General features: G+C 44.7%; 1 protein-coding gene across 2 annotated transcripts in view; it reads left to right on the plus strand.

Moving 5' to 3' along the window:
• The window catches only part of PHLDB3 (pleckstrin homology like domain family B member 3), a 46,446-nt gene extending 31,529 nt beyond the window's left edge, over positions 1 to 14,917 (plus strand). The window contains exons 8-16 of one of the 2 annotated variants that reach the window (XM_075840365.1): positions 3,489 to 3,572; positions 4,279 to 4,341; positions 4,921 to 5,011; positions 7,330 to 7,516; positions 7,603 to 7,681; positions 10,209 to 10,337; positions 10,882 to 11,065; positions 11,183 to 11,268; positions 12,370 to 14,917. In XM_075840365.1, the coding sequence (XP_075696480.1) occupies positions 3,489 to 3,572; positions 4,279 to 4,341; positions 4,921 to 5,011; positions 7,330 to 7,516; positions 7,603 to 7,681; positions 10,209 to 10,337; positions 10,882 to 11,065; positions 11,183 to 11,268; positions 12,370 to 12,504 (1,038 nt within the window). In that variant the 3' untranslated portion in view covers positions 12,505 to 14,917. The remainder of the gene's footprint in view (positions 1 to 3,488; positions 3,573 to 4,278; positions 4,342 to 4,920; positions 5,012 to 7,329; positions 7,517 to 7,602; positions 7,682 to 10,208; positions 10,338 to 10,881; positions 11,066 to 11,182; positions 11,269 to 12,369) is intronic. The other variant, XM_075840366.1, reaches the window with a different exon arrangement.
• The last annotated feature ends 2,297 nt before the right edge of the window (positions 14,918 to 17,214 follow it).

Here is a 17,214-nt window from a genome sequence, read left to right on the forward strand (position 1 = left end):
CGGGGGCAAAAAGCACCGCAAAAAACGCTTTCTCTACCTCCCATTGATTTCAATGGGAAGTCAGAAACGCAATCTTGGGAAGAAAGAGCATGAAATCAATGGGAGGCGATTTCGGATGTTTTTTGGCACGGTTTCCTACGCGGTTTCCACGTCAAAAACTGTGGAAAAAGATGCTCGTGGGTTAAAAAAAAAATGCCTCCGCCTCCCATTGAAATCAATGGGAGGCTATTTCGGCCATTTTTTGGCACGGGTTCCGACATGGTTTCCGCATCAAACTGCTCCAAAAAAACGGTGTGATCTGGGCCTAAGGGCGGATTTACACGAACGTGTAATACGTCCGTGCAACGCGCGTGCTTTTCACGCGCGTCGCACGGACCTATGCTAGTCTATGGGGCCGTGCAGACTGTCAGTGATTTTTGCGCAGCGTGCGTCCGCTGCGTAAAACTCACGACAGGTCCTCACTTTCGGCGTTTTTCACGCATTACACATCCATTAAAGTCAATGGGTGCGTGAAAATAACGCGCACCACACGGAAGCACTTCCGTGTGACGCGCGTGATTCGCGCAACAGCAGTAAAAACTATGAATGTAAACAGAAAAGCACCACGTGCAATTCTGTTTACAAACATCCAAACAGAGTGTCATAATGATGGCGGCTGCGCGAAAAGCAGGCAGCCGCGCACCATATAATGATGACACAAGGAGCTGTCAAGTGCCTTTTGCACGCGCAAAATGCTGCGTTTTTTGTGCGCGCAAAATGCACACGCTCGTGTAAATCCGCCCTAAGTGTGAGTCTTCCTGCCATGCATGCTGCCTATGCTGTCATATCGCTGCAGGAGGTGCACTCGGAACTAAACCCTGGTATCTGAGTGGGCGTAAAGACCCCTCTGCCACATAAGGCAACAGTAGTACAAAAAAAAAGCACATGAGGGTCGGCATGAGCTCAAAGGCGAAACGAAGCTCCTAGGCCCCAAATGCAAAACATGTAAGGGTATGTTTACCTGGCTTATTTTCGAAAAACGGACAAAAAATCGGAAGCTGTGTTGGCGGGGCGTTTTTTTGAAAAACGGCCGCGTAAAAATGCCTGCGAAAAATAAGTGCATGTCACTTCTTGAGCCGTTTTTGGAGCCGTTTTTCATTGACTCTATAGAAAATCAACTCCAAAAACGGCTGTAAAAAACGCAGCGAAATACGCGAGTGGCTTAAAAAATGCCTGAAAATCAGAAGCTGTTTTCGCTTGAAAACCGCTCCGTATTTTCAGACGTTTTCGATTTTGTGTGTGCACATACCCTAAGTGTACGTGCACATGCTGACTAAAAAACGGCCGAAAATAAGCCGTGTGAACGTACCCTTATGGCTATGCCCCTGGGTTAAGCGTAGGGACTGGTAGACAGGAGATATCCAAAATAATACCAAGTCCTAGAGACACACCTATAAACATCTTGTGACAGGTATTCTATAAAAAAAATAAATGGCACCCAGAAACCCCATATATAACATTGTCTAAATACCCGTAATCCAGTGAAACTAATATAATCAAAGAAGAGAGGCAATATAAGTGTTACCCTCCTCGTTGGAGCTTCTTGATAGGTGGGCTCCCATGGTCTTCTGACTGTAGGAAAGGACGCGTACGTGGATTTAAAACGCCTCATTAACAGTGTCGGGATTCAGCGATCCCATTTCACCTTAATCCGACAAACAATGAATGAATGGGAACATGGCTTAGATCCAAGGCAGCGAGCGCGTCACACCCATGCCATACAGAGATAGGAGGTGTCAGACCCATACCCGCTCCCCCCTCAGAGGTGTCAGACCCATACCCGCTCCCCCCTCAGAGGTGTCAGCCCCATACCCGCTCCCCCTCAGAGGTGTCAGACCCATACCCGCTCCCCCCTCAGAGGTGTCAGCCCCATACCCGCTCCCCCCTCAGAGGTGTCAGACCCATACCCGCTCCCCACTCAGAGGTGTCAGCCCCATACCCGCTCCCACCTCAGAGGTGTCAGACCTACGTGCTGGCAAACTGCAGGAACGTACGTGAAAATTATGCGTGTCTGGAAACCCTTCGCCTGTCCACCGGAAGAGATTGCGTCCTTATAAAAGGGACATTTCTCTCGAATTATTATATAATCCAGTGAATAAAAGTCAGTCTGTCAAGTTATAAATCCTGTCCAGGCATTAATGGGTAAGTTGGGTGACCATCACCGCGACTGGGTGGATTTGACGTTCAGGACTATAAGAAAGCTGGGTGACAATATTGTAATCACCCAGTTTTCCCTGGTTACAGAATGGCAAATCTGCTTATTTATGTAGTGATATGGGTTGGAGGACGAACAGCGGGATAGCTAAATAGATTTGCCATTCAGGAGTCTAGGAAAGCAGAGTGCCAATGTTGGAACTGTAATGTCAGCAGTGAAGAGATATCTTACTGTCCAGTGTTCCCATAGTCACTGCAGTCATCCTATCCTGCATGGCTGATAAAAGAGAACAATAGTTTTTGCTCCTTTAACTTCGATAAACTTTTTTTATTTTATTTTAAATAATCAAAATAAGTCCGAAATTCTGCGCAGATGAATTTCATAATATATCTTTATGGGGGTCGGAGTTCCTTTTTTCTGATACAGAGCTCCAAATCCCCTGCCTAGAGGAAAATGCTACAATTTTGTCTGCCTGCCGCCACCATAAAACAGTATGCAGTGAGCTCCCTCTAGTGGTGGCTGCAGGAAGTAAGAAATGTATCATGTGACTATGGCTATGTGAAGGGACATGGGGTTTTGGAGCAATGTGTCAGTAGAATTGATCTCTGACCGCTATAAAAATATATGATTAAATTAATCAGGGCAGAAGTTTTTTGGGGGAAAAGTGGTTGCCAATATTCACGCGCTGTTGCCATTGAGTTCGGCAATATTATTTATATATTTTGGCTGAAGGAAGTCTAAGACACCCTATTACAGGATGGATATAATTATATGTATGTAAAGGGATCACGGATCATTCACACCCTAACCCTAAATATAGAAATACAGGTACGCCCTATAAAAGTGACACGATCGCAGCGGTCAAGGATCATGGCGTAGAAAGGCATAATATGGTTTAAATGTATCTTAAAGGGGGAGGTCCACGTTTGACAATCCCTTTTTGTATGAGGGAAATGAACTGATCATAGGGTATACTGCTGCTGGGACCCGGAGCGATCAGCGATCAGCTGTAATCTGTGAGGGAATTTGTCAGCAAGGGTTCAATTCCCCAACAGGGGAAATGAAGCATTACACATTTGTCATTAAAATCAATGGTCTGTCTGTGTAATGCGTGAACATGCCGGGTCCTCCAGAGTTAGAGATGCTCTTTGTAGCCCCTCTCCGCACAAGGCTCATGGACACCCCCCTATTAACTCATATTACCCCAATAGGGTAGTTGAAAAAAAGTTTTCGAAACCAGACAATCCCTTTAATATGGAGAATCTGCGACCTCATGGATATGATTATTTTTCAGGAGAAGGATCGCTTGCTCGCTCTTAGTGCATTGAGTGGGAAAAGCTCCGACCAACAGGACGGGAAGGAGGGTTCCCCCAAAAAAGTGAGTGGTAAAACTTACCTGACAGTTATCTCGCAGGTCATCCTATCCCCTATCGAGTCTATCCAAGTATATTTCTGCCTTATATCTGACCTTTCCTCCTACCCTCTCATCCCCTTAACTTGTTCCCTCCATTTCCCACTCTCCCCCCTTCTCTATACTTTATCTCACTCTCTCCCCATCCATTCTCTCCATGTCCCTCTACTCCAGGGTTGTGACAGAGTGGTCCAGGATTAGAAAAACTTGGCTCGTTTCATCCAAAAAGAGCGCCACACCTCTCCACAGGTTGTGTGTGGTATTGCAGCACATCTGCATTCACTTCAATGTATGTAGCTGAGCTGCAATACCACACACAACCCATGGACAGGGGTGGCACTGTTTTTGGAAGAGGACACAGCAATGTTTTTCTAATTCTAGACAACCCGTTTAAACCCTACCCAGGTAGATAAGGGTTGTCAGAGAGTTCTGACAGCAGCATATACCTCTCTCCCTATTGAAATAAACACATTCTCAGTCGTCCTGACCCCCCCATCTCTGTCTGTCAGCCGAATCTCATCTATTTCATGTGTGACCACCAGCTTTGCCCCTCTCCCCCTCTTTGCCCCTTCATTATTCCCGATCCCTTTGTCCCATCACTCCCGACGGTCTCGTTGAACTTTTGCACTTGTTCTCTCTGCACTTTTGAGACAGGTTTTCTTGTTTTAAGTAGGACTCCAATATATTGCAGCTCACTTCAATGCATAAACCTCACATGCCCATGAGCAAAATAAAAGTGAGTACACCCCAATGCACATGCGTGAGTTTCTGTTTTATATATATAGTCCCCCCCCCCAATCACAAATAATCAAATTAGACTGACATGAAAATTTACTAAAAAAATTCAATCTATTCTACAATTGATAAAATCAAAGCACACTGCTGCGCCCTACTGGCAGACTGTAGTATTACAGCCTTATTCTCATTCTAATTTTTTGATTATTTCTTTCCTTTACCTTCTTTCATAACACCCAATAATAATCCTTCCTCTTGATGTGAATGGTGATTTGCCGGAACTTGTTATATCTTCATTTAGATGTGAGTGAATCGTTGCGCCATTTCACCAGATTTACAGATTTACCGGTGCATAGAATACTATGGGAAAAGTGATTAGTTGATTGTTATATTAAAATTGCCATAAGCTAATTTAAAACGGAACAAATCAATTCACCAATGTATTCCATTGGCCATCAAATCGCAAACCGATTAGAGGATCGACAATAAAAATGATCTCATCTCTATGAATTTACTAATTTTCAATCAAAAACATCCAAAAAGTGACAAAGTTTTGACATGTACTTAAATTGTCCACTAGGGGCTCCAGAGAACCTCCAGCCTGCCTAGGAGAAGAGGAAATGCGCCATTTGTCCGGCAATCTGACCGCCCGGTTTCACTCCACGGCAACAGTAAGTGGCGACATCTCCACTTAAATGGACATTATGGATCCATGTTGATAAAGCTTGATCACAGCACAATAAAAAGTTAAACTTTTTAACTTTACTTCTTCACCTTTTCCAAAATTTTTTGCTTGCTGTCACTGAATTGAAAAACTCTTGTTTACTTGCAGAGATGAAAAACCTGTACCAGACTTAATACCTCTTACAGCTGAGGGTTTGTTACAATTGTATCCAGTCTAGACAATCCTCCATGAGCTGTATATGTCATCAGCACAAATCTCTCTCCTGTTAGGGTATGTTCACACGGCGGGGGTCCGTAACGGCTGAAATTACGGGGATGTTTCAGCCTGAAAACATCCCCGTAATTTCAGCCGTACCGGCATGTGCAGGCGCTTGAACGCCGCGTCAATTACGGCCGTAATTAGCGCTGCTATTCATTGGAGTCAATGAATAGCGGCTCCAATTACGGCCAAAGAAGTGACAGGTCACTTCTTTGACGCGGGCGTCTAGTTACGCGCCGTCATTTGACAGCGGCGCGTAAATATACGCCTCGTGTGAACAGACAAACGTCTGCCCATTGCTTTCAATGGGCAGATGTTTGTCAGCGCTATTGAGGCGCTATTTTCAGACGTAATTCGGGGCCAAAACGCCCGAATTACGTCCGTAAATAGGCCGTGTGAACATACCCTTACAATGTATCAGTGCAGGTAAGATGTAGCAACCTGGAGCCCAGCCTCTTTTGCTCACAGGATTGTGTAGACTGAATACAACTATAACAGACATTCAGCCGTGAGAAGTATCGGGTCTGCGCAGGATTTTCCACCTTAGTACTATTCACTGACAGCAAGCAGATGTCATATATATATAAAATGACTTTTTTCTTTGTTTACAATCGGAATGCATTGCAGCTGTTATTTTCTATGGCTTGGATACCAGATAGTCGCAGTGATTAGATTACTGTAAGGCCTTGTTCACACAGAGCTAAAAAACAACAACGTGTAAACGCGTAAAAAACGCTAGCATTTTCAGCGCATTTTTGGGCGCTTAATTAGGTCTCCCATTGACTATGGGAATTAGGCGCATTTTTGGTGCGTTTTACGCGCCAGGAATTGACTTGATGCTGCTTTTTTTTTTACACGATGCATTTTTTAAACAAGCGCGTAAAATAAATGCATCGTATGCACTACAATGCGTTTTCCCATTGATGTCAATGGGAAGCTTAAAGCATGCATTTTTTATGCTTTTTTTCGGCGCGTAAAACGCGGTAAAAATCCGTTGATTACACGCCGTGTGAACAAGGCCTAACATTATAATGTCTATGAGGATGATCAGACGGTCGTTCAGGGGAAAACAAGAATCCGACAGGTTGGTTTTTTACCTGTCAGACTCTTTGTTTCCTATGGAGATAAGCGGAGACACAGGTATCTGGCAGCTGCTGATCCCTCAGGTTGTACCAGAATTGACAATTATCTCCTATCCACAGGATAGGTGATAATTGTCTGATCGCTTGGGGGCCCCACCAATCACGAGAACGGAGTCCCAAACCCCTGTTTCTCTTCATTTCACCTCCGCAGGAGATAGAATAGAGCGGTTGTCGAGCATTTGTGCCCGCCGCTCCATTCAACGTCTATGGAACTAGCGGAAACAGCCTAGTGCTGTACTCGGCTGTTTCCATCATTCCCATAGACTTTGAATATAGCGGCGGGCACCACCACCGCTCCATTCGATGTCCTCCTTACTGCGCTCAAGCAGTATACACAGTTGTAAATAATACAACCATTATTTTTATTGTTTCATGGCATTTAAAATTTAAAAAAATAAGCAACTCTGCAGATTAAAACGACCATATTGTGTATACAGCTCCTATGCAGACCTATGTGTCTCCATGGTTACAGAATACAAACAAACCCTGTGTAGTCAGATCCTGCTGTCATGTGTTTTTCCACTTCCTCCTTCTAACCCACAGACAGTAGGAGAGGAGGCAGATGGAAAAGGGTAACACGTGACTGCAGGATCAGACTACAAAGGGTTGGTTTGTAGTCTGTTACCATGGAGACACATATGTATGGGTAGGAGTTGTACATGCAAAACGGTAGGAGAATTTTAATCAAGCCAGAGTTTGATAGGGATGAGATAGGATGTAGTTTGGTTATGTTGCCTCTGGCATTTCTGATCCTGCCCTCTAAGGAGAGAAAGATGGAGTCCGGGACCCAGCACTTGATTATGAATTGGTAGATATTTTCTGTATTGACACCTAAAACGGAGGATTTGTGTTCACCTGCCGGATAACTGAATGACTGTCATACCTGTCACCCATTGTCTTGCAGCATGTCTGGAGAGCGCCGGCCTGGCTCTGCATCTCGCCGTATCGTCCAGCAGTTCGGGCGGTAAGATCGCCTTAGCCATCAGCCCAAATCTTCAGATCACAAGAAACCACAATTTCCTGGGTGAAGACAGGAAATCTTGCGGGGGGAGATTGCAGAGCAGTGTCCCCAGACTCCCCCTGACATACAGGTAATCCTGATAGTCCTCATCTTCATCATCAGTGTAACTATATGTAGAACTTCTCTTTAACGTCGTTCTTTCTTCCTTCTCCATAGACCCATACCTAAAATAGCAGAGATGGAACGTCAGCTGCTTGAGGCCATGGCAGAAAAAGAGCGCCTCCTGAAGGCCAGGGTGAGAAATTATCTACAGTATATATGAGCTGGGGTCAATCTGTAGTCATTAAAGCTCTTGGGACCCAATGCCAAATCTTTAACAGGACCCCCACCTACCATGTGCCAATTATAATATTGGCGTCTTCTTATGTAGACGGGTGTGCATTTGGGCACCAGGGCCTGGGTGTGCCTGCTACCGCTCTACCCCCTGATCCCAGGTGTTGGAAAGCAACTGGTAAATGTTTCAGGTGTATTAGGAGGATGGGCAGTATCTATGTGGTGAGGAGAGCACTTACACTGGTCTCACTGCGGGGGCAGCAGTGAGCAGACATGCCCTCTCTCCCTGCGCTACAGTTGCCATAGGGATCATATGTTTTTTTAAAGTGGAAATCTGTAGTCACTGGCCAATGATCCTGAGGGGAGTAAGAAGGATCCTACAAGGGAGAGTTCAACCTCTCCAATTGTATTGTTTTGCACGGGATAAGCGGCGGCGATGTGTCTGTACGCTGCTTATCTCCCAAAAAACAACTTGGCCAATGGGAATTTGCATGTATATTAGGGGGGGGGGGGTGGGTAAGGGAGTTAGCGTTCTGCCAAACATGACATTGGCTCCACCAATATTGATTAGTAGGCCGGGCAAATTAATCTTTTTTATGACATGACCCTTGATCCCTTTAAGAAGACCCCCATTATTGCCTCTTTTATATTGTAGGTATTCCCTGGCAATTGCCTTTGTATTTGGTAATACGAAGGCTAATGCACTAATATACAGTTTTATATATATATAATCTTTATAATGTAAATGAAACCATAACATATAGGAATCCTTTACTTGTGTCCGAAGGGGTTAAACAACGTTAAGCCAAAAGTGGAGCTTCGCTTTAATAAATCCCTTCCAACCCCATTGTACTCTCCACCGTCAGCCAACCCCGGTGCTGCATCCCATTCACTGAGCTGTGTGCAGGGCTGAGCTTTAGTGCAGCCATCTGACCTCGCTGTCACATGACTGTCATACAAGTGCTTCTGCTTTTCGGAGGCGAGCCTCGGGCACAAGCTCTTTCCTCCGTGAGTCAGACGAGAAACTTAGGAGCTGCGCAGGACACGGGTATGGGCGCTCTGCTGCCAGCTGGAGTGTGTATGTATGTGCCCCGTCCCTGGGTATAGTAGAGCTGTGTATGTGTGTGTTATATGAGCCTCACTTTATAATATATGGGTTATACACAACTTATTCGCTGTCACTCCACTGGAGCAGCCTCTCTCTCTCTCTGCTGCTCCCTGGCAAGCGGTGTCCTCACCCGAGTTGACAAACGAGTTTTTCACGTTTGCTCCGAGCCCTTTGCGAACACAGTCGATAAGCAGAAGCGAGAGCATTTCCCATAAACTATAATATCTGTTTCTGGAAAAGCTGGGTGACGACCAAATACAGCGTCCGGATCCAGCTTTCCCCGGACGCTGCCTAGTCATGCAGAAAATGTTATAGCGGTGGTTGTATCACTATATAACTGGGATGGGATGTCATTCAGGGCTCTGGAAAAGCTGGGTCATACACTCAGGCAGTCTCCATAGACATTAGGATGTTGAGAGGGTCTCGTGTGTATGGCCGTATTTAGTAAAAAGGGCTGTCGTGGAGTACCGACATATTTGGGAGCACCGAAGTGATGGGGAGACGAAGTGGCGCAGTGTCAATGGGCGCATAGCCCAGCAGTACAGGGGCAGAATCAGTAGGCCACGGTTAAGAGGGACCACGTGACCTTATTGTACACTGGCCCTTTTAAATCTAGGTAAGACTGGACTCTTTATTACCTCTGAATATCTATCAGGAAACAGGTGTGGGGTGGGCAATGCCATGGCCGAGAAGTGGTTAATATTTTTCTCTTGTGTTTAGTAATGACCAGTGTTGGTTGTGTGCGCCCCTGGAGGTCATAGGGGGGGTCTACACACCGCCATTTAGGTTAGTATCCAGTCTGAGACGTTACAACCCTCGTTTTTCAGACTCTCTGTATTATCAAATGTCGGATTGAAGGAATTCCACTTAGTCGTCTGTACGCAAATCCGCAGACATTGTGTTGAATCCGAGACTTGTACCAGACGACAAACTCTGCTCTGCTACAGTCACAGACTCGGCTCTGCTACTTCTGCATGTAGTGGCAATTTCTAGAAACTAGTTTGATGAATATTTTACCACAGAGTAAGTCTGAGACAAAGAAACCACATTGCCGAACCCAGAATTGATGAGAATAAGACAGTTTATTATATCTATTCCCTCTTGGACGCGCCATTGTTTTTCTAGGGTGGAGTTCATTTTTTAAGTAATGAGACAGGGGCCAAGCGTGACTTCATACGTTTCTGTGTTTCACAATGCATCGCCTGTATTGATGTAGACACCTGTGCTATAGTCGTGTCCTCGCACGATTCTGGTGAAGGGTTCACACCTTTATTTGGATTGTTTATTTTCCTTGCTTAGTTTTAATCCTCCAGCAGGCGGCGCTGCAGAGTATTTTCCAGATTTTACCCTGCTGACCCTACCCTCCCTTTACTTATATTAGGAGGAGAAGAGAGCAGCTAAAGAAATGACTAAATGTCTGGAAGCAGAACAAAACCACGCCAAGGAAGAAGCCACTGTCTCCAACCCCCCCTTAGTACAGGCCGCTACACCTGAACCTACAGCAGAGCCAGTAAGTCCTCACGCCCCAGTTCTCACCCGGGGGGATTTTCTTCTTTAACAAATTTGTAAGTCTACAATAAATGTTCAGGTACTTTGCAAATGTTACGTTTTACTTTAATTAATGCAGTTACATTATGTTTTCTACTCCAGTCACATCCAAAGCTGCACTTAGAATTCTGCCGGTTTCTATTGGAAATTGCAGATATTTCACTTATGATATTAATAAAGTCTTTCAGTTCATCCCTAGCAATACAGGCGTATAAAGCAGTGATCCACCAATCACCGGGCTGTGGACCAATACCGGGCCATGGATCATTTCGTACCGGGCCTTGGTATCTGGTATCTGCCCCGGTGGCCGCAGGGAATTCCTGGGGATAAACCGCACCAAATTGTTGCATAAAAGCCGCGGTCACATGGGATGAAGCATCATTTTAGATGTAATTCCCCTTTAACACGGGTACTGATATAAGTTTAGAGGAGCGCCAGGCGGGGTACCCCTAGGATTGCTCCGGGTTTGTACACAGATTACAGTTCCCTCTCTGTTTTCCTCGCAGGCACCTCTTGACCTCAGATCGTACCTGGAAGCTTCTGGTCACAGTGTAGAGACCTGCCCGCATGTACGAGTCAGCGCAATGTGCTGCAAGGGTTACCTGGTAAAGATGGGCGGCAGGATAAAGACGTGGAAGAAGCGCTGGTTTGTGTTTGACCGGCAGAAGAGAAGACTGGCGTATTATGCAGGTATCTGTCGTCTTCTACCAAATCAATGTCACCGACTTACAGCTGAAAATGTACTTTAATGGATATTAGTGACGTATATGTATACTGTATATCATGACATGTCTAAATGTTCTGCAGACAAAGAAGAGCAGAAGTTGAAGGGGGTGATCTATTTCCAGGCTATAGAAGAGGTCTATTATGATCACTTACGCAGTGCTTCTAAGGTGAGCAATGTATATGGGAAGATTTATATGAGATAATGCACCCCCTACTGTACATTATAAATATATTGGAAGGTAAGGAGCTTAGTGACTATATACAAGCAGGAGATCAGCCCGCCGCAGTGTCCCCATCATACAGTACCAGCCACAGTGTCCCCACCATACATTACCCACCGCAGTGTTCCCTCAATACAGTGTTAGTCAGAGTGTCCCAACCATACAGTACAAGCCATAGTGTACGCTCGATAGAGAGCTCGCCAAAGTATCCCCTTCATACAGTGCCAGCCACAGTGTCTCCTCTATGTAGTGACAACCATGGCATACCCTCCATACAGTACCAGCCACAGTGTCCCCATCATGCAGGGTCAGACACAGTGTCCCCACCATACAGATCAAATCAGACACAGATCAAATCAGACTGTCGCCACCATACAGTTCAAGCCATAGTGTCCCCTCCATAGAGTGCTAGTCAGGGCGTCCTCCATATACAGTGTCAGACACAGTGTCCTCTCCGTACAGTGCCAGACACAGTGTCGCTTCTATAGAATGCCAGTCAGTGTCCCCATCATACATTGTCATCCACAGTGTCCCCTCTATACAGTGCCAGTGTCCCCTCTATACAGTGTCAGTGTCCCCTCCATACAGTGCCAGTGTCCCCACCATACAGTAGCAGTCAGTGTTCCCACCATACTTCGCCAGAGTGTGTCCCCTCCATACAGTGCCAGTGTCCCTTTCATAGCGTTCCAGTCAAAGTGTCCTCGCCAAACAGTTCCAGAAACAGTACCCCCCACCATAACCTTACCAGCCAATAGGTGCCCCCCCCCAAAGTAACAGGCCCCATAAAAATGTAAGCCACTAATACCTCATGCGGCCTAATACCAGCCATAGTTACCTACTAACCTCCAAACATGGGGTCGGAGGATATTTACCATAATCTGCCTTACATCGCCTCTGCTGGGAGAGAGATACCCAATTCCTATATATCGTTACAGCAGCACAAATCTATCTTCCCCTATGGACAGACCTTCCCTTGTTGTGCCACCATTTTAATGACCTTTTGGCAAATTCACCAACGCTAAATCTATTTTTTCTTTACTTTTCCAGAGCCCACACCCTAAATTGACATTTTGTTTGAAGACCTTCGAGCGTCTGTTTTGTATGGTGGCACCGACCCCAGAGGCCATGAGGATATGGATGGACGTCATGGTCACGGCGGCTGAGGAGAACTCGCGGTACTGAGAGTTTTTGGGACTTGCGCTAAGAGGGAAAGATAGAGGAAGACGAGCACATGAAGCACAGACTTGTTCTGCAAAGAAGGAACTTGTGAGAGAAATATGACTGACGCCACGGAAGAAAAATAAAGAACTTTAGTTTATGAAGCACATGACAGGAGTATGGGAAGTTTTACTGGACAATCCCTGGTGAATGCAGTTTTATTCATAGACGTCCATTCATCCGCCTGCTACGTATTCGCGTGAACTTTTATTTGATCCATTCTGGATGTAATATATATATATATCAAAGCTCATGACCAAACATGATGAATTCCACTGTATTTTTTACTGTATATTGTGAATAGCTGAAAATCCTGTGACTTAGTAAGTAACTTCAAACCTCATGAAGGGTTAAATGACTGCGACAGGCAGCCATTTTGAGGTTGAAACAAGGACATAGGAAAAAAGATTCCTAAGAACCTCAGGTTCAGAATGGCTGCCCTGACTGCAATGGCATATTTTGGACAATTACCAAGAACCAATGGGAAATAGCCAAAGGCTCGGGAAGTTTTAGAGAAAATGTTCTAAAGATGGCGGAAACCGGGGGGTGATATAAAGGCCAGATTTCTGAGCCCGCAGATCTACAGGACCTAATATATTAGAACTGTCTATAGGAAAAAGTGGCTTGGTGACCATAGCAACCAATTAGACTTCTGCTTTCATTTTCTAAATTGCACTGGAAAGATGAAAAGTGGTCACATAAATGGTTGCTACGGGTAACAAAGACATTTCTTCTCGGAGACCGTATCAATACATGAGGGGTAGGTCTCTATTACTAAATCACTATTTGCGTTGCATGACGCCCGGAACGAGAGGGCTGCCAATGTGAATTGCATGTCATTTTATTTACCTCATACAACCCCTATCCCACCAAATCCATTGAATTCAATGGGGTGCAGCTATTGCAGTAATGGTCGACAGGCACCATACTCGTAGTTAGCTCATATTGGATGTGGTACTAGAAAGATGGCATAAGCCGCTGCCCTCCTTGTGGCTTAAGTAGTCATTGATCTCTCTACTAAAAAAGTATTGATGGTTTTGAATTGTGTTTGGACGGAATCGAAGCTGTTGCTGGTCATGTGGTTTATGAACGTGCATATATCATATAATGTAGCAAGCAGGGCCCCGCATAGAGACCCCCGGGGGCCCAATCAAGAATGAGTGAAATTTCCATGTCATGCAATGTTTTTGTTCCAATTTTGCTGCTAAAACACATTTATAAATAAAGTTGAACGGTTCACATTGGGCCTCAGGTGACCCTGTTGCCCATAGCAACCAATCAGAATTCAGCTGTTATGTTCTGCATTGTGTTGAAAAAATGAAACACGGATTCTGATTGGCTGTTATGGCAAGAAGGGCTGTTTTGATATTGAGGCCTATCATGTCTGCCATTGAATATGCTTGAGACTAGTCGCCATTTGATTTTCTGTGACAGGAAAAATGTGACATTTTGTATAGGATTTCACGCCTACCTGTTACCAATACACAAGGCTGCCTAATCAGCAACTTGAACCTACTGATATCTCTGAGGCACTAAAAGCAGCCATTTTGTGGAGTAAATTAAGATCACAAAATAGTTGCCTTGTAAGCCACAAGAAACTGGTGGCTAGAGATCCTTTGTTGCGTATGTTTCGGGGATGTCACTTGGTTCTTGGTCACATTATGCTGAGTTTTATTCCTGCCCACAAAATGGCTGCCTCTCGAGTGTTTGTAGGCTTTACCACGTAAATTTTTGTGAAAAAATATGTAAATAAGAAGCAAACCATTGTCGTATATATTTATATGTTTTCGATAATACATAAAAAAATCACATACATCCACAAACTATTTTTTTAACAGAATAAACTATGCAAAGTTACACGTGACTGCCACCTCCCATACAGTTGCGCCACACTGCAACTTTGATGCAAGAATTGTAAAACTCAGTTCTTGCGGGTGGAGTGATGGAGATTGGTAGAGCAAGAGATTTTTGGACATATTGCAAAATGTCTGTTTGTTCCCATTCCTTATATAACAGTGAAGGATTGGCGCCCTTCATGGCAGCGGAGTATAGGTGGCCGGGGGTTGGGCAGATGTCTCACTGAATGTCACCCGCACTTCCGACCACCTGTGACCCCCATAACCTGCAGTAAACCAGTGCTATTGTGACTAGTCAGATGCCGTTCCACAAGTAAAATATAAACTTCCATCTGATTGGTCGACTTTTGCTTCGTTGTAGTTTTTTGTGCACCGACTTTTTGATACTTGCGCCATTGTGTAGGATTGTATAAAGATTGTAAATATACGGGAACTTTGGTGAAAGGGTTGTTATCACATTTGTTCCAAACGTCACATGTATTTTATTTATTGTACTCATAAATAAATAATATTGGATTACATGAAGAGACTCCGAGTATTTCTTGTATGGAGGTGCACCAGTGCGGGACGTGTTGTCACGGATCCCCCATAGACTAGAGTCTGAGGAGAGATGCGTGACGCTCAGTAAAATAGGACATGTCCTATTCTTTCACGGACCCTTCACACGCTCCGGTGAAACAACGGTCGTGTGAACGGCCCCATTGAAATACATGAGTCCGTGTGACGGCCGTTGTTGATACACGCTCGTCTGAATGAGCCCTAATTGTCCTCTCTGCTTGCAACAAGAGCGTGGGAATTCGGTTGTCAAACCACAAGACTCCTTCGGACATTGCCAAACTTTTTTTTTGGAGTAGACTGTGTTCTGACAACCTTATTCCCACGTGAAGGAACGTCTAACATTAATGCAGCCTCCCTTTAACATCTACCGTAAGAAAGTGGCTTAGTCACATGGTAAGACTTGACTATGTAAAGGTGTCTTCTTTTGGAGTATCCTTCCTCGTTCTTTAAAATAAAACTCCGCTTTTCAGATTTACAATCGACATAAAATATTGAATTCTTCGAAGTTATACTTAGAATTTGTATATTGTTCATCAGACAGTCATGCGACCTGAGCACCTGAGTTCACCTTTACCTGCGTAGTTGTCACCTGTGCTCCCACAATGCACATCTCTCTGGTATCAAGAAAACATCAGATGTCTGAATTTCGTTTTCTGTCTGAACATAATATCAAATATCATAGAATTAAAAAAGCATCACAAGATAAATGCTGCAAAGTTTTTGAAAAAAATATTAAACTTTTTATGCAGATTTTATTTGTGGAAATTGGGCAAAAGTGGAGTTTTACTTTAAGGCTGAGTTCACACGTCGCAGATTTGTCACAGATTTTCATTGCGGATTTTACCCAATGCAATGCATCAAATCGGCAACAAAATTTGCGATAAATCCGCAGACATTTAGATCGTGAGGGAAGGAGTCAGTGCTGATAGCCCCTTGGGGGAAATCACTGGGTCATACGGGTCCAATCACCGGGACCGCCGCTCATTATGTTAGGCCTCATGCACACAAACATATTTTTGCGTCTGCAATTCAATGCGGACCCATTCATTTCTACGGGCCCATGCGCACGACCTTGGTTTCCACGGTGCATGCATAGGCTGGGAGCCCGGACCTAAAAGTCAATGCACATCTTATATATGTACGGTCCGTGATTGCGGACGGCCTGCGGGTAACGCTACGGCCGTGTGCATGAGGCCTTATACATAATTTCTGTAGGGCTTATTCACATGGCAATTTTCACACATTTTGTTTGGGGTTTGTTTGTGATCCCCGCAGATATGAAGTGTAAAGTCCAGCGTGCGGACGTCGTCCCATCCCGGTCTTGTGATACACGCACCATAAAGTCAGTTCTACGTAATGGGGTTCATTTCAATGGAAATATAATGAACCCCACTATGTCAAGAGTTACATGTGTATCTCAGTCCTAACTTGCTCCTCTTTCATCACATCATCTGATCTTCACAATTCGCCAAAGGCCATCATTTCCCGTCCGTGTGCTTTGATGCTTTGCGCAAGGTGCATTAATATTCACAATCACGCTTTGTTCCCAAGAAACTCCCTGCAACAGACATCTGTGTAGGTGTGACAAAAATATTAGGGCACAGGGGAAAAATGTAGAAGTTCTTTCACCCACTCATATTGACAACTGATAAAACTGCAGCATTCAGCAGGGGGCGATAATGAGCACAGGAGAAAGTCCCTCCCACTATAGCGGCAAATCGCGACAAATAATGCATGTATTTATACGCAGGGGAAACCATACAGATGAGAGGGCAAAAAACTTAATGGGGTCCCCTTCTAGTGCTGGTTAACATCACCACACCCCTAACTACCTAGGACCGGAGGACTTGGTGATTATTTGCCCTGTAAACAGAGCAGCGATCAGCAGATGAACGAGCAAACGCTCGATCATCTGCTGATCGTATCGTTTTAAAAAAGTCAAATATTATCGTTGACGGCAGCACATCCCCCTGTTATACCGGCCCTATTATCGGCCGGTGTAATAGGCCCTTTACTTAACCTGTCCTGGGCCCCTTCTCTTCAAGGGCCAATCTCACCCGCATGACCTGCCCTTGGCTACGTGTTTTTTGGGGTTACAATAGTGGTACAGCTTTCGGCCACACACCTACTGCCATTCAATAACCATGTATCCTATTTTTTTTGGAGAATCTATGTGAGTGTATAACAATAAAAAATAAAAACATTCTACTTATCCTCTAATTTTACAGAATTAAACCCAAAAAATTAAGAAAAATACAAA

This window comes from Rhinoderma darwinii, chromosome 10, assembly GCF_050947455.1.
Source record: "Rhinoderma darwinii isolate aRhiDar2 chromosome 10, aRhiDar2.hap1, whole genome shotgun sequence".
Lineage (NCBI taxonomy): Eukaryota > Metazoa > Chordata > Amphibia > Anura > Rhinodermatidae > Rhinoderma > Rhinoderma darwinii.